The 23,829-nt window shown below is 40.7% G+C and overlaps 1 protein-coding gene across 2 annotated transcripts; it reads left to right on the plus strand.

Moving 5' to 3' along the window:
* The first annotated feature begins 839 nt into the window (after positions 1-839).
* LOC121892127 (radixin-like) lies at positions 840-23,293 on the plus strand. 2 transcript variants are annotated; one of them, XM_042404967.1, is made up of 15 exons: positions 840-1,055; positions 3,353-3,446; positions 11,790-11,873; positions 12,637-12,732; positions 13,606-13,728; positions 14,025-14,176; positions 14,410-14,493; positions 14,860-15,006; positions 16,213-16,309; positions 16,436-16,599; positions 17,229-17,359; positions 17,796-17,956; positions 18,070-18,162; positions 18,903-19,133; positions 20,299-23,293. In XM_042404967.1, exons 2-15 carry the CDS (start codon positions 3,435-3,437, stop codon positions 20,461-20,463), a joined length of 1,740 nt encoding a protein of 579 aa, XP_042260901.1. In that variant the 5' UTR covers positions 840-1,055; positions 3,353-3,434; the 3' UTR covers positions 20,464-23,293. The 2 variants fall into 2 exon arrangements, with proteins under 2 accessions (XP_042260901.1, XP_042260902.1); XM_042404968.1 differs by lacking the exons at positions 840-1,055; positions 3,353-3,446 and adding an exon at positions 9,308-9,390.
* The last annotated feature ends 536 nt before the right edge of the window (positions 23,294-23,829 follow it).

Here is a 23,829-nt window from a genome sequence, read left to right on the forward strand (position 1 = left end):
ACATAATGGATGGATTGGATTGGATAGACTTTATTGTCCCCTAGGGGCAATTAGGTGTGCAAACAGTCATCAACATAACCAATATACATCATAAAACAATAAAAGGCATAAATACATATAATAAACATAGAGTAGATGTCATCATAATAAAGTTGCAGTGAGCTATAAAAGTACTAAAAGTCCATCAGTCCTTTGTTAAAGTCTGTTAACAATAGCAACTAGGCCTACAGCTTGTTTAAGAGCCCAACAGCTGAGGGAACAAATGATCTCACATATCTGTTTGATTTGGCCCTTCTAAGGTAAGCGTACCTCCTGCCTGATGGCATGAGTTGAAACTCTGCATGAGGAGGGTGCTGAGGGTCCGCCAGGATGGCCTTTGCCCTCTGAATGGCTCTACCTCGATAGCCAAGATCATCCAAGTTGGTGCCAATGGTGTTTTGGCAAAGTTTAACAATCTTTCCAATCTGTTTTTGTTAAACATGCTGAGATTGTCATACCAAAAAATCATTGCAAAAGTTGAAATTGATCCAATAAAAAAAATGAATAAAACATTTTAAAGAGCCAACAATGAGAGTCAAGGTTAAAACTCCTCAACTTTGTCAAGAAAAACAGTCTCTGATTGGCCTTTTTGCAGATGGAGTCAGGAAATCAGATGCCAAAAAAGTATGTAGTAAAGTTAAAAAAATAGGGCAACAGCTGCACTTTTTTATATATCATTGGACTACAGTTTGTTGTTGTGGTTGTGATACTAAAATAATTGAATTCCAGGCCTGACTGTGTTTATTTATCGTCATGCTTCCCGCAGGCTTTTACATTTAAAGCGGAGACCGGAAGCTGTTGTGCTTTATTCCGGCTGGCTCGACACTTGCACCCCAAATCGCCTTACGGTTGTTTGGACTTCAGCGGGGTTTGTCTATGTCTGTGGGAATTTGTTTCGGGCAAAAGGCACGAAGAAATAAGGACCAGAGGATTTCTCAGCGCGGATATTTTGTCACATCTGAAGACCCCAGGCTTTTGTTATCAACCTAAAAGACATACTTCGTCCCCCCTCCCCGGTGAGTTGCCTCTCCCTAAAAGATCTTCAAGTTTGATGCAATAGCGGATGTCCTCGTGTTCAATTCAGATTTTACAACACGGTCGAAATGCCGACTTATGGTCTGTAAATGAGCATTAATTAGCCCTGCTCGGTTTTAAGTCACAATTTCTCCTGATATTTCGTCTTTTTTGTGTCAAACGTGGTGAATTTATGATGGCAAACATTTGTGCTGCTGCAAAACTTCGCACGCATACATAACCGTTAACGTTACCTTTTTGACGTCATGAAGAATAACGGTTATTCTTGGATTGAAGAATCGTAACTTAGCTTATTTACAGCAGGCTAACATAACGGTGTTACCGAGCGAAACTCAGAAAAATTCCCCTTTTCTGACATATTAAACGTTGTGTTTTAATATTTTCGTCGTGTCGTGCCATTGTAGCGGTCGTCTTGACCAAAGTGTGATTGGCGGTTGTCTGCCATTTGATAAAAAATGTGGTTAAATTACAGTACAGTGGAAAACAACTCTCGGCGGCAAAGAGGCTAATTGCTTACAAGCTACAAGTGGGCATGTCTTCATCTGGAGCTCAAATGCCCCGTGGGCTTCCTTGCACATTTTCCTTGAACTTTACCAAACATTTCCAAAACACCATCATTGACTTTTTGAGATAATACTCACTTGTACTCTGCGTGATGATTATCATTGTTCGTTCTTCAGTTTCCAAAATGGAGCAGGGCCCATTCATGGTTTAGTTTTGGATCCTGTACTTAAAAAATATTTAGTGTTGTTAAACCAAACAAGAACAGAGGCTTGCTTTGGCATTCATTATAAAATACAGTAGCACATTAGAAACTAAATAAAATTAGTTTTTTTTTTCATATCCATGGATGAATTGAAGGGTATCATAAAGAATGTGATGATGGAGGCATGTCGTTGTTTTTCTTTAGAAATTTTTGTATATGATGTGGTATATGTTGCATTTTAATATGTATAATATGTTGTGATTTTGTTTGGCTGCTACCTTGGCCAGGTCTCTCTTGTAAAAGATATTTTTGATCTCAATGGGACTTCTTGGCAAAATGAAATTAGTGTAGTTGCCAACTTTAGGATTGAATAAAACAAGCTCTGGATGCCACGTCAATATCCCAGCAATAACATGAATTCAGAAATGCTATATATCCTATCAAAAATGCTTTGAGAATGTCTGGTAATGGTACCGACACATACAGGATTAATACTGGTTACTACTAAACCTTGTGACAGCAAGCATCCCCTCTGCAAAACTGTCCTCAAACAAGGTACAAAGACAGTACTAGCAACCTCTCAGTTCAAGCAGGTTTTGGTTTGTTATTGCATTTGTTATCTGTTAGTGCTTAAATACAATGAAATACATTTTTATCTATTGCATTTAAAGCTTTATTTAAAATATGTATCATCCATAGCAGAGCACAATACACTCAGTATATATTCAATAGAGCCCACATCTGATTGATGTGACAAGTTCACATAACAAAAACTCTTGGTTTCCCTTGTTCATTTCAGTATCATATTTCAGTCCAACACAGGTCATCATTACCAAACTGTCAGGCTTGTATTTCAACTAGACTGTACATAGTACTGTGTGACATGTATTTAGCAGACAACAGAGCGGGGGCTTCACCAATAAAAGCACTCCAAGGTAGAAAAAAGTTAATATCATTTTGTTAGTATAACTGATGGTAATTTTACAAATTACTGCCACACTAGGGCTGTCGATTATTTTCTTAATTAATCAATTAGTTGTTTGATCGATAAAATGATGAAAAATGTCAATTGCCGTTTCCCAAACCCCAAGGTGACATCCTCAAATGTCTTGTCTTGTTTCAACCAACAGCCCACAACCCAAAGATACTCAGTTTCTGTCATAGAGGACTAAAGAAACTAGGAAATGTTTACATTTGAGCTGGAATCTTTTCATAAAAAGTGCAACTAATTTAATAGTTGACAACTAATCGATTTATCGACTAATCATTGCAGCTCTAAATCACACAGTACCTTGAATGTCTTGCAGTTTTTTGCCCACAATAATTATGTTTTTAAAGTAGTTTCCCCAATATACCCCTGCAATAGTTGCCTTATGTCCACTTGAGCAAAGGGATAGTGCATGTTGGGATTGAATGCAGAACCACTTCTCTGTGCCTGTGGTTTTTTTGTGCCTCATAGTCATTAACAGAATCAGGAATGAGGCTTTTTTTTTTTTCTTTTCTTTTTTGGTAAACATCCTTTCAGGTTTTGGAGTACTCTGTTTTAACTTTACTTGTCTCTTTGTCTTTCAGGTCCTGTGATACAGGTGTTGTTGCCGTCCTGTGACGGATTTTTCCTCTCAGCTGACGGGTGTGAGGAGGAGAGGAAGCAAAGATGCCGAAACCGGTAAGAGGCTGAAAGAAGCTCGATGAGAGTCGGCATACAAACGTCTACTGCACTCATCATACTGAGTTGTCCAGAGATGCAGTGCTAAGAGGGAAAAAGTCAGGAAAAAAACACTTGAGTGTGGCACTTTTCATGTTAATTGATTCAGTGTTTGATAGAAAAAAAGTGGAGTTGTTGTTTCACAAGGTATTAAGCAGTAGGCCATGTTGCTCAGGATATATGATATGGATCAGAAACACGAAAAATTGCGTGTTTGTTCCTGCCTAGTCTGCTTGTATAAGCTGACTCTACAGTACTGCTCGCTAGTTGTCATAATAGTTAGCATACACTGCTGCCGAAAGCTACGTTTGAGTATTCGGAGAAGTGGCAGATTCATCCCCATGGCTGCTCCCACTCCTCATAGGCCTCTTCCAAGTAAACAACAGCCAGAGTGTGAAGTGAACTGCCTGGCCCACAGGCCTTGCAACTGCAACACTGCTGCCATTGTTGCTTAAAGGGTGGAGAGAGAATGCCAGAGTCCTGGGATGTGAACAACGCCAAAACAAAACCAATTTGATGCGGTCTCTTCATGGCTGTCTGATTCCCACTGTTGTCATGCTGCTTTTTCTTCATAAACTTGGGTAGAAGTCAAGCATAAATCTGATGATATTGCATTTTGCACAATAAGGTTTCACTTTGATTAGTGTTTCTCTCATGGAAAGATTTAAAGGTCAAATGGTTAAAGCTCACATCAGAAACTTTCCTAGGAACTGTTAACAACAAGCCTTAGGCCTCACCATAAATGAAGCACATCTCCTGTCCGGCTCTTTATGCGGGGGTGTTTGTGTGTGTGTCTGTGGGTGGGCGGGTTTGGGAAGCTACAGAAGAGGAACAGCCAGGCACTGATGTCATCCTCCACTTCCCCCTCTTGTCCCCTGACTCACCAGGGCACCATCCCAAAAACAGGACAGTGGAGGGCTGGATGCTCTGCTGAGAGCGACATCTCTGTCACAGACAATAACTGACAGAGAAAGTACAGATTGTCGCAGGGAGGCACTGACATAATAAACAGAGGAAGCAAGAGCAGGGCCCATCTGAAATGACCTTCTCTGTGAGTGATGCCAGAACCCAAAACTTTTGGGAAAGGCCTTTTATGTCTCAGTCAGCACTCATCTCTAACCATCTTACAAAAACAATAGCAAGGCTGAGTAGCAAAAACTTTTGTGGGGCTAACAGGGACGGTACTGAATTGTGCAGGTGGCGCTTTTACACTAACAATCACAACTTCATAGTTTTCGAAATTTCTTTTAAACACATGGTTCTGGTTCTTGTTCATGGTAAGGCTTTTGCAGTCAGGTTACATGATGATAATCAAAAAACAAAAATAAAACCTATTGACTGCGTTGAGATGAATCAAAAATGCTAAACATATGATAGTTCCAGCTTCTTAAATGTGATGATTTGCTGTTTTTCCTTATGATATGTGACAGTTAATTGAATATCTTAACATTTTAGACTGATAAGTCAGACAAAACAAGCAAATTGAAACATCACCATGGATGGCCTCTGAGTAATTGTCACTTTTTTGAACATTTCATAGAGTAAACAATTAATCGAGAAAAATAATTGGCAGATTGGTCGGTAATGTAAATAATTGCCAATAATCTGGGGTGCCTGAAAATGAACTCACTATTATATTTGAGGTACATATAAAGTAATAAGATTAAATTATAGTGCCTCTACTCTGGGGAAAAAAGTTTTTTTTTTTTCTCTGAAGAGTAGCAACATAGCTGCAACATTTCTATTTTCTCACAGAAGCATGGCTCTTTGGATGCTATTAGTGGTTAATTGGTTAATATGTGCTCGATCGATGGAATTTTCCGAGAGTGATTAATTGACGGCATGAACATCATCAGTGTGGATAAAGCTAAAACAATAAAATGCTTAGTCTCAGGACATCATCATCATTGTCATGCAGTTTTGGTAATACAGAGTAATGTGCTGATGCTCATGTCTTTTAACATCATATCCCACACCCACTTGACCCAACCCCTTCTGTTTGGTGCACTCTGTTGGCCGAGGGGCAGGGGAATTATGAGGTGACAGCACCCCACAGGAAGAGGGCCCTCACCAGCTTCCTAGCTTACGGCTGTTTTCCTGTTTGCTGGAGAGGGGCCCCGCTGTGTACATCGGGGGCCAAGTCTATGTCAACATCCTGTCTCTGTGGAAGTAGTGAGGCAGGGTGAAGGTGGAGGAATATCACCAAACGAAAGAGGGACTGTCAGGAAAGATGAGCATGAAGTTGGGAAATAATAGGAAAATGAGAGAGAATAGATTGATGTCTGAATTTGTTGTGGTGATCAGGGGATGCTGCTCAGTAGGAATTTTAAGAGGTAAAAAACATTGAAAGGTTACGGAAAGGGAAGGGTTGCGATATTCCTGGGCAGCATTTAAACTCTGTTTGCCAGTTTTGTTTGACCCTTCACCTCATTTACAATACAAAGTATTGTAATCAAGTAGAGTAAGGCCCTCCTTCTTCCTCTTAAATATCCCTCTTTATTATCCCTCCAGTGTATCTTGTAAAATCGCTGGAAACTTTTCAGATCCTGTCTGCACCACTGTTGACTGGACCTGAGTTAGTGGATTTGTTTTCCTCTCGTGAAAGGGATGCTTCTCACGCACCATTCACCTTCCCTCCCCCCAAAGGATGAATGTTTGTGTTTTGTAGGTAGCAGTGATTCCTCCTCCGCTCTCACTATTCCTTCCATTCCTCCTTCCCTCTGAGGCCTGCCTCACCCTGCAGGGGGGGTTAATCAGGGGGACAGACAGCTGCTCGGAGCCCAGCAGGCTAGATTAGCAGCTCTACTGATTGAAGTGTGTGTGTGTGTGTGTGTGTGTGTGTGTGTCTCTTAAGGCCTCCCTCAGCAAAGCTCTTCTAAACAGCTTACTGTAACTAAACAGCTGCACATTTAACAAGGGGCCTGTCTGAGTGAGAACTCGTCTTTGCAATTGAAATGGAGAGGAGGATTTAGAAACATCCCAAAAGGGCACATGAAAAGAAAAAAACAGGAAATGTAAATGATACAGCTACTGGATTTGACACAACTTGGACACTTATTGAAATACTTGTTAGCCTGCCATCTTTGTAGGCCGCTCTTCTTCACTTGCTTGTCACGTCAGTGCTGTAGTTCATCTTGAGGTCTGTTTAGTGATACTGTACATGAATGAGGGGAAGCCTGAAAATTGTTTGGTTATCTATAAGATTGGAACCATCATCGCTTTCTAAGTCTCATTCATCTAGGAAATGAGGAAAGGAAGGTGGAATACAATGAACAAAATAAAAGAAATAAACTCAGAGTGCAATTAAACTAACTTGAGCACAGCATCGTTCACTATCCTCATTTCACTGTTGGCTGTGACTTGTCTTTTCCATACACATGTGCTGGCTTGGCTTGGCTTGGCTTGACTCAGCAGCAGGGATTTGCATCTCCATTACAACAGTGCTATCTACTTGAAGGTGTGTCGACTAATGACGTGCTTGTCTTGAGTTGTAGCGCTGTTTACTCAAGCCCCCAGGAAGTGAGCGTCACAACCCCCGTGAAATGACTCGTCTGACTATCAGAATTTGGTCCATTTGGTCCGATAACATTTGGAAAGTCTAGAAGAGCTGCAGGATTGAACAATTTTATCCCCATTCAATTTAGTGGAGGGCTAAACCAGAAGTTAGCTGGCTCATCCCTGTAAGATGATGAAGCCCATTAGAGGTTACCGCAACCTGCTTGGAGGCAGGTCGGGCGTGGTTTGACCGGACGTCGGAGATGGCTCATCTTGGGCGTGACTTGGCATGTTTAAACTGGTAATGGAAATGCAAATCAATGCAGCACAGTATGACTCGGTGCAGCCAGAAGTGCCGACAGAAAAAGGCCATTGAAGTTGCAATGAGTGGCAGGTTTTTGCTTGTTAAAGTCTGGCGCCAAATGAGTTTTTGTGTGGACTATACTACTGGCTTCACCCTAACTTGTTAGTTTTGAAATAGAGTAAACTGGTCCTTTTTAAAAACTGTCATGTTGCCCAGTCAGAGTGTCTAGTGTCATCAGACAGACAGTGTCGTATAAGGACAGCCTCGCAAAAGTCTCTCCTTTGAGATTTCTCAGTTGTCGGAGTGTGTGATTAGCTGTGTCAGTGGCTCGGCATGTTGTTGTCCCTCTTCTCCTCCCCCTCCCTCTCTGCAGGGGAGAGAGGATTATCTGACCGTCTGCTCCACACAGGATTCCACCTCTCTACACTCTGGGTTGGCTATGTTTTGGCAGAGACACACACACACACACACACACACACACACACACACAACACAAAGGTTGGCTCTTCACAGCTGATTGCTGATGGCAGACGGGCCCCACACAAACACAGGCGAAGGGACATTCAAGGCCGGTCACTTGGAAACCTCAGCTCAGCATTCTCCATAACTACTCCCATCTCCAAAAGTCAATGAGGCAGCTGCTCTTAAAACTAACACAAAGTCTTAATTCATCCGTTAGTGAACCATGAACAGGTTATTTTGCTGATGTGGCTTTTGTCTGGCTACTTTTGTGCACTTGCAAGAGTAGATTGAGATGTTGTCTGAGTAGTTAAGTTTTGTTGTAGCTGGTGTTTGTGTAATGGAATTTGTTGGTTTTCACAAAAAGCACCAAGATTAAGGTGGAGGTCTGTCTGCTAAAGCTATGGGTCACTGAGGACAAAGATTTGTGGATTACTTATGATGCCATCTTCTATTCCAAATCTGAGAAGAGCACAAGTTTATTGCTGTAATCACAATGTTACATGAGATGCAACACATGTTGCATGAGACAACTGTATCCCAGACACTTATATTTGCAAGAAGTGTAGCAGATCTCCATCTTGTACATAACACTACAATACACAAAGCCTTTGCTTGCCCCTTAGCAGCTGTGACTCTCATTAGAGGTTTATTTTACAGAGGAGCACAAGACCACAGTCTCGGTCTACTCCCTGCCATGTTTTTTTTTTCATTGATAAAGTTAGTCATGTCATTTTGTGTGTGCAGGCTATAAGTACATAGTGCAAAAGAGAAGGGCGAAGGTGTCAACGCTTAACACCTCTGTTAACCCAATTTTCTGGGTATTTTTGTTCATTACTTGTTCACATTTGTTTATTTTTGTCAACGGATTATAATTGGATTAATATTAATCCATAACCTGTTGTTTTTGTGTATTTTTAAATATCATTTAAATCAAAACTAACCAGAGTAAAGAGGTGGTTTTCATAGTTAGCATTAGCTCATGTTCTGCCATGTAACCATATCCTTGTCATCCTCATTGAAACGATGTAGACAGGGGTGTGTTGCAATAAGCAGATAATGTTATTGGATGCCGGTGTCATCAGTGTAGAGTGCCTAGAACAATATACTCACTCCATCAAAGCACATCAGAACCACTCCTAGAAATCACACTAAAAATCCTATAACCACTGAGTGGGACTTGAGTTATTAATGAAGCTTCATACACACACTCTCAGCAGTAAGTTTAGATCTGAGTGATCACTAAGAAGGATTAAATAATGTATTTTCTGTGGTGTTACAGTGTGCAGTCAACAATACAGTGTTAGGAGGAGAAAACATAATGAAACTCAGAAAACAATGTCTGTGATGATTCTCGGTTATCCAAGGAGGATTGAATCAAGGCAAACTGGACTTGACTGTAGACACTTGAAGATGTTTCGCCTCACATCAGGTGACTCCAATGACTCTTAACGACTGTCGTTACACCAGCCAGGAGCACTAACGAACCAGGTGGTATCAATTCATGTTAACGACCCCACATACCTGGGACTCCCCACCAGTCAGCTAATGTCTTCAAATATCTACAACCAAGTCCAGTTGCCCTCGATTCAACCCTCTTTGCACAGAAAATAATGTCATGTTAATGGAAAAAATTGTTATCTACAGGTAGGGACAAACATGTGCATAATATAGAAATGGCCTATATTCATGCAACTATGTATTGCATTTTTGAAATCCTGGTTATGTTTCAGACAAGCTTCAATTGTAACATCTTTTTTTTACCTGTTTTTAAAAAACTTTGCTGATATTTTAACTTTGCTTTCATATGCTGGAATTTTTTATGACAGAATTCCTACCTCCTTCCTCCTAATTCTTGATTTTGACATGGATGGCCAGAGAGATTTGGTCTCAGTGAGCCTAAAATATCTATTTCAATGCAGCAACTGACAATCATAGTCATTTAGTCACTTAAGCAGGTTAAATTGGGAACATGTGGGATACAGTTTAGTCCCTTTTGGATATAATAAATTGAATAATAATGTTATATAAATGGACGGTCGCACATTACAGTTACAGTGATGGTATGGCCGTACAGGAGTGTTCATGTGAGATGTCTATAGTGTGGAGAAAGTGCTTCAGCTTTTCATGGGTAATTAATGAGAGGGAGACAGAGGTAGATACATTGTGGTCTGTGCTCCATGTAGTGCAGGGAGTCCAGTTATGTGCTGTATAGACACAAGTTTCATGGATTATTCATTGCAGGGATATTGAGAGAAACAGAGATGGATGAATTCAGGAGAGACGGTGAAGAAATATTGGGAAGGGTGGGAAATAAATGCAAAGTAAGCACTCTTGAGGGTATAATTGCTGAAAGGAAAAGGATGGTTCATCGCCTCAGTTTCTTCTGTCTTTTCCCTTTTTTTTTTTTTTGTATGGTTGATTCGTAACCTCGCTGTAACTTAATCTCAAAAGTAGTACAGCCCAGATCATCTCTCTTGCTTCCTGTTGCGCTCTATCTCCCCCGCTCTTTTTTTCTCTCTCTCTCTCTCTCTCTCTCATGCACTCTTGCTAAACTTTTTGCTTTTGCACTCTGCCTCTCTCGCTTCTCGCTTTCCTCTGTATTATGCATCTCCCGCCGTCTCTTTTCTTGTGCTGTTTAACCACCTCTGAGGCAGCACACAAACTCATTGTGGGTGGGAGGATGTGGGATGCCTCAGAGGTCAGCCCTGCTCTCTTCTGTGCCATCAGCTGCTGCTAGTTTCTACAGTCAGTGCTGCTTAACAGGGCACAGCCAATGACTTTAGTTTTATCCTCTCCTCCATCCCACCAGGGGACTTTGAGTAGTAGACCACCACGAAAAGTGGGGCTTACTCGTCCTGGCAGAGTGCTGAGAGAGTAGGATGGAAAGAGAGAGAGCAGTCTGCACAGTTCCTTCACTAAAGTTGGGTTAGGATTGAGGGACGTAGACACATTCCTCGCATACTGAGCAGACATTCTTCCACTCTCCTCTGTAGGAATTCTGTAATTTCCTGAAAGATTGACTGAGGAAGAGTTAGACAGCAGCACTTAGAAAATGTCTATAGATCAAAACTGTTGAACTATTTTGTGTTGGTACATGCATGCCACATCCTGCAATGTAGATTATAGTTCCTTGACCGATAACAAGGTGAATAACCTCAGTATTAAGCACTCACTGTTCTCACTTTATATGAGAGATGTGTAATATTCACCATATAGCTCCAAACCAACCTGTCATGTGGTCAGAGATAGAAATAGAGCCTGGGGTTCAAACTAAATTTTAGCCCCAGGCTTGGGTACGGTTTAGGTTTTACAAGTGTAACTTTCTCTCTCTGACTTTGCCAACGGTTTGTGTCTATGCTTGTCATGTGTTGCAAGTCCTAAGCCTAAGGGTTGAAGCACTGACTGTAAACCGCAGCGTCCCCGGTTTGCATCTGGTCGAATACCATTGATGCATATCATTCTTCATCTCCCTCATCTCATGTCATCTGTCTGTCAGCTGTCTAAAATACTTCAACTTCCAGATATTTTTGTAGACTATGTACATTTATTCATGCAACTTTACATACTGAAAACTTAGCAATTACTAACATTTTTGACCGAATTTATACAGGAAGTTGTAGCTTATTCACAGTAAAAAAAAAAACTGCAGAGTGAAGGGAGTTGGCTACCAGTGTGTTGTGTAAGTTTTGTTGATGAAGATAAGTGGATGTTTGGTCAAGATTAGACAAAAAGTGGTGATAATAATAATGAGCTCAATGCCGTTGTTATATTATCATATCATGGCTGTAATTCTCTGGCATACTTGGCCATTTCACTCACTGGGTTTAACAAGCTGTTGTAAAGCTTATTAAGAAGTTAAAACTTTGTTCACAGTTACTTATAATACAACAATAACAATTACTTAGAAATTCAAGAAAGCTTGTTTTTTCCATAATAGAAAAAGAGTTTTGTAATCAGAAGGGACGGGTTAAGTTGTATTTCATGTTTCAATGAAAAATATCTGTTTGTCTGATTGTAAATTTCTTGTTGTTTTTGTTTTTTAGATCAACGTCCGTGTGACGACCATGGATGCAGAGTTGGAGTTTGCCATCCAGCCAAACACCACAGGAAAACAGCTCTTTGATCAGGTCAGTATAAAGTAACTACAAATGTGATTGTTTTTTGCTTAACAAGCTATTTCTCTTTAATTGGCATTTTGATATTACAAGTTTGCTTTAGATAACTACTGTATTACCACTGTTGTTTGCACACAGTTTTTCTATTCATTTTAAAAGAAACTGACATTTTCAGTGCGCTGACTTGGGTTTCATCTTTGTTTTTTGCTGACCAAAGAGGAGGAAGATGAAAACTTTTATCAGTCAGAGCTCCATCTTATCCTCTCATAGTATCAGATAATTTGGGCTCAAGAACAGCTAAAGCTTCCTCATCCTCATTTTTGGTTGTGCATCACAGGTTTACTATCTTTACAAATAATGTATACATGGCAAACCATTTTAGGTTTTTCATACTATAGATCAGTAATGATTTGAAGCACTGAACTGTTAGTTTTTAAAGTAATCAGCTGTGTATCCCAACTTGAGGAACACATTTTACATTGTTATGCAGTAATTGGTAGAAGCTGCCAGTAGTTTTGGTGATCATCTCATTTATTGTGATTATGGTCTGTTAAAGTTATGTATGTAGGCGTCTTGGTGGTTGAATGGTTTACGATGTTTCCTCTGTAATTCAGGCCAGAAACCTTCCTCACATGTCATCACACTATATCCTGCCACCTGTTTTCTTCCTGTCTATACTGTCAGCAGTCAAATAAAGGCAAAATGCCATAAAATGACATTAAATTATGCTTGCATCACCTCTAAGGTCTGAGGATTCATTTTGTTTTGTTCTCAGGTGGTGAAGACAGTGGGACTGCGGGAGGTTTGGTTCTTCGGCCTACAGTATGTGGACAGTAAGGGCTACAGCACCTGGCTCAAACTCAATAAGAAGGTCAGTCTCCCTCTGCTTAAATGCTCACTCTTTTACTGTCTTCTTGCTTTTTCCATCTCTCTGTCTCCCTCTCTTTTTAATGCTTTGTCAGTGTTCCTCTTTAGCTTCCATTCACACTTTATCTGTTGGTTTTTCACCCAATGTCAGTGATTTGCCTAGAAGCTCCGCTGTGGTCTCGAGCCTCAGATGTGTTCTTTTAACAGGCTTCCTCTCTCACTGAGGCCAACACACCCTCCAGCCTTAACACCCCCGCTATTACTGTGTGTGTGTGTATATATGCGTGACAGAAAATTCCCCTCATGCTCAGTGTGTGTGTGTGTGTATGGAGAGTGAGAGAAAGGGAGATGGTGAGAGAGGCAGGGGCTAGAGCAAAAATGTAACAGAAAATTCCCCCAGCATTGGAGTGCAGTGAAACCCAGACACAGATGTGTCAGTGTTGAGGCCCTCCAGCCACTTTGGACTAGTGCAGCACTGTCTGCGTCCTCTGTGACAGGGTTTTTTCTAAGTAGTGAGGCTCCAATGGAAACTATTTTGTATGTGTGTGAGCGTTGACTCTGCACAAATGTACATCCCGGCTCACGAGCATATATTCCCAGATATCAAAGCGTCTGCTCTGACTGACAATTACCAGATTACAGTGTGTCCAGTGTTATGTGATGAATATGCTTGTTTGTTCCAGTCTCTTAATATGCTTTGATATGGATAAAAAGGAATTAATGAAAAGGATGATTCAGAAACGGTGCAAAACACAAGCTTTGTTGTGACCCTTCTTTCCTTCCGGGCAATTCACTGAGCTGTAGCTGTGACACTATGTTTTAATTTGCTGATTCATAGATGGAAAGATGGCTGATGATGATGTTTTTTATTCTCCAGGTGACCCAGCAGGATGTGAAGAAAGAAAACCCTCTGCAGTTCAAGTTCAGAGCCAAGTTCTTCCCAGAGGATGTCTCAGAGGAGCTAATCCAAGAGATCACCCAGAGACTCTTCTTCCTGCAGGTAACTAGCCGCTCACTGCACTGGCACACACTGACAACATCTCACTTCTGGCAAGATAAATGTTGTCAGGATGACATTTTTATCGCTTGTTAGCTGAAACTGTCCTTGTTAAGTCAATATTTTTCTGAAGAACCAAAGTAAGCATGCCTATATCAATACCATCATTCAGCTCTCACTTGGCATGATTAGGCCACACCTCAAAATATTTGACTGAATCATTAAGTATTTGAAAAAAAAAGTGTTGAATAAATGAAATAAGTTGCATTTGTTGCCTCCTTCTCTCCTTGTTCTGCCAGGTGAAGGAGGCCATCCTAAACGATGAGAACTACTGTCCCCCAGAGACAGCTGTGTTACTGGCATCATATGCTGTCCAGGCCAAGTATGGAGACTACAGCAAAGATGTCCACAAGCCTGGGTACCTTACCCATGACAGACTGCTGCCTCAGAGGTACGCACACACACAAAACATGTCACAAGCTGTATGGCTCTGGCAGTGAAGAACATGTGCTACCTACTGTGGGAGGTGTCCCCTTAGTTTTCACACGCACTCAAGGTCTGACGAAAACTAGAATGTGTCTCATTCCCTGTTGGAATTTTCTATGATTTCCTTCAGAGGAAACAATTCTGTGCCGTTTGACATTCCTTCAAGTGAAGTCATTGTGTTTGTGTTTGTGTGCACAGAGTCCTGGAGCAGCACAAGCTGACCAAGGAGCAGTGGGAGGACAGGATACAAACTTGGCATGAAGAACACAGAGGAATGCTCAGGTATGTGTCAAACCTTTCTCATTACATTATCTACCTGAAACTCCTTTTGAGTGAGACAAACAAGATTTGAATGTGTAAGTGTACGTGTTTGGACTTGTCATTGGGACATAGAAGTATGCCTTTGTCTGTGCAGTTTTTTATTGTAGAGGGCTGAACAATACCAAACATTTCCATAGTTGGAAGGAGAGTGTTGACATACCTTTATTGGAATATGTGATTTGATTGTATGATACAGTGGCCATTTATTTTATAAAATAAAAACACTTCACATACACAAACATTTACACAGATTGGATCCTCTGTCTTATTTATATAATGGTGGATATTATATAACACTTTTTGATAAAAATCTTTCCTCCTCCCTAGAGAGGATTCTATGATGGAGTATCTTAAAATCGCCCAGGACTTGGAGATGTACGGAGTCAACTACTTTGAGATCAAGAACAAGAAGGGAACACAGCTGTGGCTGGGCGTGGATGCCCTTGGCCTCAACATCTACGAACATGAAGACAAGTAAGGCATACACCCACACACATTCATACACAAGTGAAAATTCACCTAATCTAATACAACATTGCATTTCTTAGCCTGACAGTGAAGAATGTTGGGAGATGCTGTTAAGGCTGAGAAGTGTTCCCATTTCAGCTTTTAAAATATTTTGTTTTTAGGACAAACATATCTTAAGACACTTGCTTGCAAGGGGCTCAGAGCTGTGTTTTACAGTTGATTACCTAACAGGGGCATACCTGAGGAGAAGTGGAGGCTTAGGACACAGCGTGTCACAACCAGAAGGGCTGGTAGATGTTTGTCAACGCATGTCATCACAACAGTGTCTGTTATACCTTACACTTCACCACAAGATCAGAGCCAAAGCTTTCTTATTAATCTGCATAGAAAATGAAAAACATGACAATTTGGTAAAGATTTGAAATGTATTTTTAAATCATAATCCTACGATATTATTGCTGTCATAAGAATATCATAATGTTACTATTCTGTCACTTTGTGAGAAACTCGAAGCCAAGATGAGATGCTATATGTTTAGACGAAGCAAAGATATTTTTAGAAGTGAAAACTGGAGAAAAGGGGAGATGAGGGGGTGGGAAAGGAAGACTGTATCTTTCCATTGTAGGAGAGTCTTTCCTGTCCTCCCTGGTCAGAGATTTTCCTCTTTTGGACGGAAGGATAGATGTAATCACAACTCCTGTAGCATTTCCTCTGTTCTCTCAGCTTTGTCCTTCCTGTCTGTTATCTTAGGTCATCACAGCTGCTATCCTTCCTCTCTTGTCCAGGTGACAAGGGAATGAAGCAAGGGATAGTTTCTTTCTCTCTCCCCCTAGCCAGCAACCCCCTCGTTATCACTTAATCCCTTTTCCTTTCTTTCCTTGTTCCTCTTTGATCAGAGAATATCCACCATCCTTTTAATTCTTGGCTTGGATATTGAGTTTCATCCAGCTCCTTCTCTTTACTGCACCTAGCTACTCTTACAGGCTTTACTGAAAATCTACAACAGGAAATTGAAAAAGACTATTCAATCTCATCATTTCCTGTAAAGTGGTCTGTGTCTATACCAGGCACCATCTGCTGGCTGAATTTTATGCAGCATTCTGCCACCAGCTGTCTGGCATCCTATACTATGTGTACTCACATGAGGTGGATGCAAATTCGAGAGTTAGAAATGTACAACCTTAACCACAATTTGATTTTCCTTTTTTTCAGGTTGACACCAAAGATTGGCTTCCCCTGGAGTGAGATTCGAAACATCTCTTTCAATGACAAGAAGTTTGTCATCAAACCTATTGACAAGAAAGCACCCGTGAGTGTCAATTTCAACAAAAATATAGAAAAGTCAACATATATTTTACCGTCAGCGTTCATGCAGACAGTGAACGTGCCCTGTTTCAACATTTTTCTCTTCCTCTCTTTTTTTTAACACATACAGGACTTTGTGTTTTATGCCCCGCGACTGCGCATCAACAAGCGAATCTTGGCATTGTGTATGGGTAACCATGAGTTGTACATGAGGAGGAGAAAGCCCGATACCATTGAGGTGCAGCAGATGAAGGCTCAGGCCCGGGAGGAGAAGCACCACAAACAGATGGAAAGGTACCACAGAAGAACACTCACACTTCACGTATACATTTTGAACCTAAAGTGATGGAAAAGTCTTCTGAAATTTAAATAATTTATAGATTGTAGATCTGAGATGTTTTGGGAATATAAAATGGAATGTCATATAAAATGTATAGATTTTATGTATAGGACTTAATTGTTTTTAAGCAATGTTTATTTCTGTTCAAAATATAATTTTTTACAAGTGCACAAGGCTAAAATGAGGCCTGTCAATTCCAATTTATCAAATTTAAAATCTGACAATAATTTCAAACATCAAAAGATAATCAATGCTCACCACTGGCAAATGGTGTTAAGGCAATCCCCCCCCCACTTCACTGGCTTTTGAGAATACATAAATATATGTACAAACACTTCCACTTGAGTATTGAAGTGAAATTGTTGTCACAAAGTAAGTGCTGGTAAATAAAAGTAACTTCTAGAGCTTTTCCACTGGAGGGCAGACTTTCCTCTTCACACACAAGGAGGCAGAAGGAGTGTCTGAGTATTTTATTCAGTTAAAGATGCTTCAGTTAAGCTTTGTTCAGGTCAGGATAAGGACACATGATTTGTTTTTTGTAACACTCATGTAATATGAAATATGTTATCACAAAATTTCTCAGGGCCCAGCTGGAGAATGAGAAGAAGAAGCGAGAGCATGCGGAGAAAGAGAAGGAGAGGATAGAGCGTGAGAAAGAAGAGCTCATGGAGCGGCTGAAACAGATTGAAGAACAGACGATGAAAGCCCAGAAAGGTGCCCATTTTTCTTTTTATCCATCCATCTGTTCATTTATCTCTGCTGCTGCCTCCCTCTTTCCTCCTTCTGTCTGTCAAATTAGAGAATCCCTCTAGCACTGTGAGTCAAGGCTAGTCATATTTATCACACTTGTATAACTAGAAAGACTGAAGCCACCACGCTTACCTTCCTCCGTTTGTTTTTATCTATTAAATAACGGTTTTTCCTATTACCATGTCACATGGCATTTGGCAGTGTGGTGTTGTTGTTGAGCCATAATAAACAAATCATACTTTATGTATTTGTGACTGATTTTATGTGTCTTGGTGAACAGTGTCTGACTTTAGTGCCAGTGTGAATCATTCTGTTTTGAATTTGAATGTACATGAAATGCCAGTATAAAGATGAAAGTAGAAACCATGTGTAACGTGCATGTGTGTCTGCCTACTCACAGAGCTTGAGGAACAGACTCGTCGGGCCATGGAACTGGAGCAGGAGAGACTGAGAGCGAAGGAGGAGGCTGATAGGCTGGAGAGAGAAAGGAAAGCAGCTGAGGAGGCCAAGGCTGAGCTGGCAAAACAGGCTGAAGACCAACAGAAGAACCAGGAACAGCTGGTGTGTGTCTTTGTTCGTCTGGTGGTTTGAGCAATTCCAGGCCAGCATAATGTGTATATTAGTGTATTTTGTTGTAATGCACATGTGACAGCAGGATTTCTATTTTATTTCAGGCTTCTGAACTGGCTGAATTCACAGCAAAGATCGTTCTCCTGGAAGACGCCAAGAAGAAGAAAGATGATGAAGCCATAGAATGGCAGCAGAAGGTACAACACCCCTCTCCCCCAGTCTATACTTAGATACACTGGCTTTATTGTGTGATCTTTGATCAAAAATGAGATTAACATAAAAACACAACCACTGCATGCTATGGCTGAGTCTTCTTTAAAGCTTAAATAGTACAGATATTTGTCATCTGTGTGTTATTCCTTTTTTAAAACACAACTAGTTGGTTCAAAACAAATGGAGTCACTTTTTTTATGAATGATTTTTAAGTATTTTTGGAGGTATTTTAAGCCTTTATTGTAGATGGGAGAGACTCAAACCAGGGTAGTTGTGGTTGTCATCTTAACCTCTGAGCTTCAGTGGCGCCCCAGGAATTACTTTAATAGGAAATTATTAATTATTTCACATCTTTAAGTGTTTATAACATAAACTCTGAGTGCCTTCACCTACCGTGATAGGGACTTAAAACAATACTTCACTACACTATGTGGGCTGAATCAAACTATAACAGAATTTATGTTGAAATTGTTTAAATTAGAAACATTGTGGTACAAAATGGCTGACATATTTGTAATCTAAAAATTAACTCTCTCCGTCTTATGTAAATCTTTTTATATTTCAATGTGTAATTTTGCATTTTTAATAGATACAGAAAAGGTGTCTTTCATTTCATTTCATTGCCCAGTCCAAGCCTTCACCCCATATTATGATTCTACCTTGTAGCGTGGAATATCCTGCACCTCTTGTCTTATTCTCTCCCTCTCCCCACCTCCACCTGCAGGCTCTGTCAGCCCAGGAGGACCTGGAGAAGACCAAGGAGGAGCTGAAGACTGCAATGACAGTGGTGCCAGCTCCTCCGGGCGGCAACGCCGAGCACGACGAGCAGGATGAGAACCACGCGGAGGCCAGTGCCGAGCTCTCCAACGAGGGAGTCAGCCAGCTAGACCTCCGCAGCGAGGAGGAACGCGTCACCGAAGCCCAGAAGAATGAGCGGGTCAAGAAACAACTGCAGGTGAGAGCGGGGTGGGAAAACGCCGGCGTGAGGCCCAAATTTAGCCTGCCAGCCAAAGTTTTACGTTTAAGGGCTTTAACAAAAGTTTTGACGCATAACAATATAAAGTTCTTTGACAAAATGATAACTACATGATCAAGAACTTTCACTCTCAACTTAAAGTTCATTTAAAGTCTAATAAACATAAAATGAATTCACCATCAAATAAATGATACCCACATGTGGAGAGCGACCTGGCGCTGAAATGACGTCTAAAAGTTTTATTTTGTTAGTTTTACTTAACCGGAAGAGATTTTCGTCTCACAAACACAAATAACAACTAGATGATATTATCTTCTAACAGCAGTTTTGTTGCAAGGAAGAAACACCGGTCAGGCGGTGGCATATAAGGGTAAGATAAGGAATACGTCTCTGTCCATTCTTCTTTATACTCCTACTTTTAACAGGAGTAGACGTGCTGGCTTAGACTGTAGCCTAGCTTCAAAGCAGCACTACTGGTAATTAATTGATCAAACTGAAAAATATCCAATCCCCTCATATATAACATAACTTTAAATACATTAAAGGGGCTGTAGGTCTAAGCTGGGCTGCTGCATATGCCAGGACTTATACTGAAGCTATGGCAAGAAGAAATTAAACATCAACCAAACCAAATCTTGAATTTATAAAAATATATTAAAACGAAAAGAATTCACATACAAGCCTGTGTCTCTACTGCGCTTGTAAGCTTGCGTTGGCCAGTGGACTGCTTAAAAAATGGCCCTCGGCCAAATCTATGTAACAGCGGACCCCTGCTTCAGGGTTCAAAATAAGTTAAACCTTTTCACTTCATCAAGGATTTGTTTGCTCGGCGAACACTAAACACGTTTTGACACACAGATAGCCTGAGGCTGCGGATAAGTGGCTTTGTTGTACTTGCAAGCTTTCGTGTCAATCAGATGTTTACTTTTAAAATGATTGAGGCATATTTTCCCCTCTTTTCTCCTCCGCACCTGTGTCCTGTTTCTTTTTTTCACTCTTCTCATCCGCAACCTCCATGACCCGTGATCACCCTGCTTTTTTCCCCTTTCTTTTTCTATTCTTCTCTTTGCTCCTTTTCTCCGTCCCCTTTTTCTTGTCCTCTTCCTCATCAAACTCTCATCCTTCCTTCTCTTTGGTCTCCCAGACATTAAGTTCAGAGTTGGCCCAGGCCAGAGACGAAACCAAGAAGACACAGAACGATGTCCTACACGCCGAGAACGTGAAAGCAGGCCGAGACAAATACAAAACGCTGCGTCAGATCCGACAGGGCAACACAAAGCAGCGCATCGACGAGTTTGAGTCCATGTGAGAACAGGTCCTTCGTCGAGGTCTTGTTCCCGAACTTTCCCCTCAGCGGCTGCTCGCTTTTCATGGACAACAGATGCTGCCGTCCTCGTAATCCCATCGAGTCCTCCTCAACACCCCCGCAAGTCCCAACCCAGGCAATCTTGAGAAATCATCTTGTCAAACTTTGCCAAAGTCCAGTCTCACATCTCCACTCGGAAACTTTCGGATATTTCCCTGATATGGAGCTGCCTACACGCCACTCTCACCAAGCAAGTTATCATTGTACTGCAGAGATCATTTGTAATCTGTAAATGCAGGGGGAAAGAAAAACTGTAAAACCAAAATGGAAGCAATTGGATTGTTTTATTTTGAGCAAACATGGCCATAGAAAGCTACTTTTGTTGTTGTCTTTTTTTTTTTTCTTTTTGTTTGTTTGTGCTTGACCACTTGTATGCAAAGCTTCAGTATGATTCCACGTCTTCAGTTTAAGATTACCTGTTCTCTCCTTGTTTTTAAGTTCTTCTCCTCTGCTTTTGTTTGACTCGTTTTATTGATAACGCCCTTCTTTTTAGTTGTCTGTTATACACATTGAGGCTGGGTCTAGTCCCAGGCTATGAATAAGGACTGTAGTTTGGGGATAAATTAGGTCGCTATTTTCCTCCAACGTCCAAGCGCCGCTACGTTACATCATGTCAAAACATATCATACACTAGATATGCTAATACTCTTAGCATCTGTGAGTCATTAGAGAGATGACCTGATGTCATTTCACTCCATTTAATCAATTCAATCAATAGGTTTATATAAAAAAAAAATTACACCACAGTATTTTAATAGTTATATTTCAGGCTGAATATCAAGAATAGCTATATTTTCAGATTTTGAAGAAAGTGAATTGACCCCTCTAGGGAAAAGAGCCACCCAACTTGTCACACGGCAGGTTTTGATGATCGAATGTAGCAAAGGTAACAAAGGGAAAGTGTATTTTACATGCAGAGGTAATAGAATAGCATGTAATGAGCTTTTGCCACTGAGCTATCGCCCTCAAGCTTGAAAGTGTTATGAAGATAAGCTAATTGGTAGTTGTGTAGCTGTGTGTCTTGTATTCCAGTTGCATCCGTGTTTCACACCCAGTCACTATAGATGGTTTTCTCTGCCTACCAGCTCACAGAGGAATCCAGGGTATTAAATAGACAGACAGAGGAACAGTAATGTGTCAAAGCTGTTTCTCTGTCTGTCTGTCAAACTGTGTATGTGTGTGTGTGAGTGTGAGAGAGAGAGTGTGATGTGTACAGATGTGGATGTGGAAGCTGATGTCTGGCACCTCTCTGGCTGGGGAGCTTATGAAAACATCAGTCCCAACCCGGGACAAATCTCTACCTCAGTAATGTTAGAAGTGGTGACTGACAGTCAAACACTCAGGGTGCTCCCCCTCCTCCCTCCCTTACAAAAAAAATAAATAATAATAATAAGGTCATGCTTTTACTGGGTTGCTGTTACATCCTTGGGCGGTGCTCCTGCGCAGGCTATGTTTTGTCAGAGCTCAGTTGCTTTGTAGCTGTATGTTGGGAAGGATTGCAAGAGAAAACGTACCTCCGAAGTGAGATCTAGGTCGAAAGGTGTTAAATTCTTCCATTTGAAGCTAGTGGTTTTCCCTGCTCCTGGCCTTGCTCAGATATTTAGAATCATTCAACAAAAATCCCAAACAATGAGGAAGATGAATTTAAACTATGCTGCAAACATGAGAATGGAGATGTATACAGACCATTTTCAGAAGAAGCTGGGTCACCCTGGTTCTCGGACGGGGTCCTGTGAAACGTTTGGGTTCCTAGGAGCCATGAGTTGTTGGTGGTGACAGACCTCTTTTAAAAGAGGGCTTTCCTGTAAAATAAATTACAAAAGCCTTCAAAGTCTGCTTAGAACTTGTCTCCTGTTACAATTTCACTTTAAGGAGACAGTTTGCAGACCTGCAATCGGTTCTTGGGACTGAGAAACTTGTGAATTGGTAAAGAAATGAGTTATTTGTAATGTGAAGGGACCCTGCTACAGTGATTTGTGCAAATCTCTCCACAATCAAATGGAGAATAGGCCAATTTCTTCCCCTAAAATCTTTAAAAAAAAATCTCATTTAACATACTTTATGTTCAGACAACAAATCAACTCCACCTTTTGTGGGGTGGAAAACGTGTTCTAGGGTGCATTTTTGAAATGAGTGAACATGATGTTTTCCTTTTTTTTTTTTTTTTTTATTAACAATATGATGAAAAATGTTTATTGTATTATTTGTTATGCTTTACTTGACAGCTGGTATAGGTTATTTTTTTTAATAGTCAGAATTTTAAAGTCAAAGCACTTGTTTGAAATAAGACACTGAAAGCCTGCCTTTTGTGTTTAACTTCAGTGTCCATTGCTAGTGTTGTGTTTGCCATAGCAGGTGAAAAAAAAAAAAAAAAAGATCCTGTGCTTCCAGCTCATATTTTTGTATTGTGTTCAAAGACCCTAAACCAGCAGCACGCATTGCTTTACTGGACCGCTTCATTGGAGGGGAAAACTCTTCTTGACATGTCCACACCCCCAAACATCCCCACGTTCAAGCTGCAAGGCTTCAGTTAGACTCGGTTTTTCTTCACAGCAGAATGTTGTTGGCCTGCCTGTCCCCTCCAATGAAGCCAGCTTCTGTGATGATGCCTGCTCTGGCACCAGCTGTCACGTTTTGCCGTTTTTGTTTTTTTTTTGTTTTTTTGTTGTTGTTGTTTTTTCCTAATGTTCATGTTAGTATTCTTTAAGATAGAAGGCACGGATGGATTGCAGTCCATTTCATTGGTTCACAAATAAAAGTTTTAAATTTTGAACATGTCTTTTGACACCTTTTGTACTCTTTCATATCACTTATACAGTATGTTTATGAAGTATTCAGGCCCTTTTGCTATTTAATTGTGTTAAAAGGCTTAATCTTAACACCAAGGTCCACTTAATAGCGTTTACCCAAATTTTCACCATATCACACAGTCTTCAACGTATTAGAACAGGTGTCATCACGTGATCTAAGTGTGGAACTTCGGTCATGTGATAACAAGTGGTCGTCTAAGGGGAAGAGATAAACCTTCTAAATGTACTTATTTTTTCTAATAGTCTATATAAAATACCCCAAATCAAAGTGGAAAAATATTTTAAAATGTACAATCAACAGCTAGTCTATTAGGTACACCTTGCTAGTACCGGGTAGGACCCCCTTTTGCCTTCAGAACTGCCTTAATTCTTCGTGGCTTAGATTCAACAAGGTGCCGGAAACATCCCTCAGAGATTTAGGTGTGGTCTTCTGCTGCTGTAGCCCATCTGCTTCAAGGTTCGCCATGTGCATCCAGATACGCTCTTCTGCATACCTCAG

The sequence above is a fragment of the Thunnus maccoyii genome, chromosome 24 (genome assembly GCF_910596095.1).
Source record: "Thunnus maccoyii chromosome 24, fThuMac1.1, whole genome shotgun sequence".
NCBI classification, from domain to species: Eukaryota; Metazoa; Chordata; class Actinopteri; order Scombriformes; family Scombridae; genus Thunnus; species Thunnus maccoyii.

What these genes read in the sequence shown, in the direction of transcription:
- LOC121892127 (XM_042404967.1), top strand. An exon ending in AGAGACTCTTCTTCCTGCAG is followed by an intron (nt 13,729 to 14,024) that starts GTAACTAGCCGC and finishes TTGTTCTGCCAG; the next exon opens with GTGAAGGAGGCCATCCTAAA. An exon ending in GAACACAGAGGAATGCTCAG is followed by an intron (nt 14,494 to 14,859) that starts GTATGTGTCAAA and finishes CCTCCTCCCTAG; the next exon opens with AGAGGATTCTATGATGGAGT.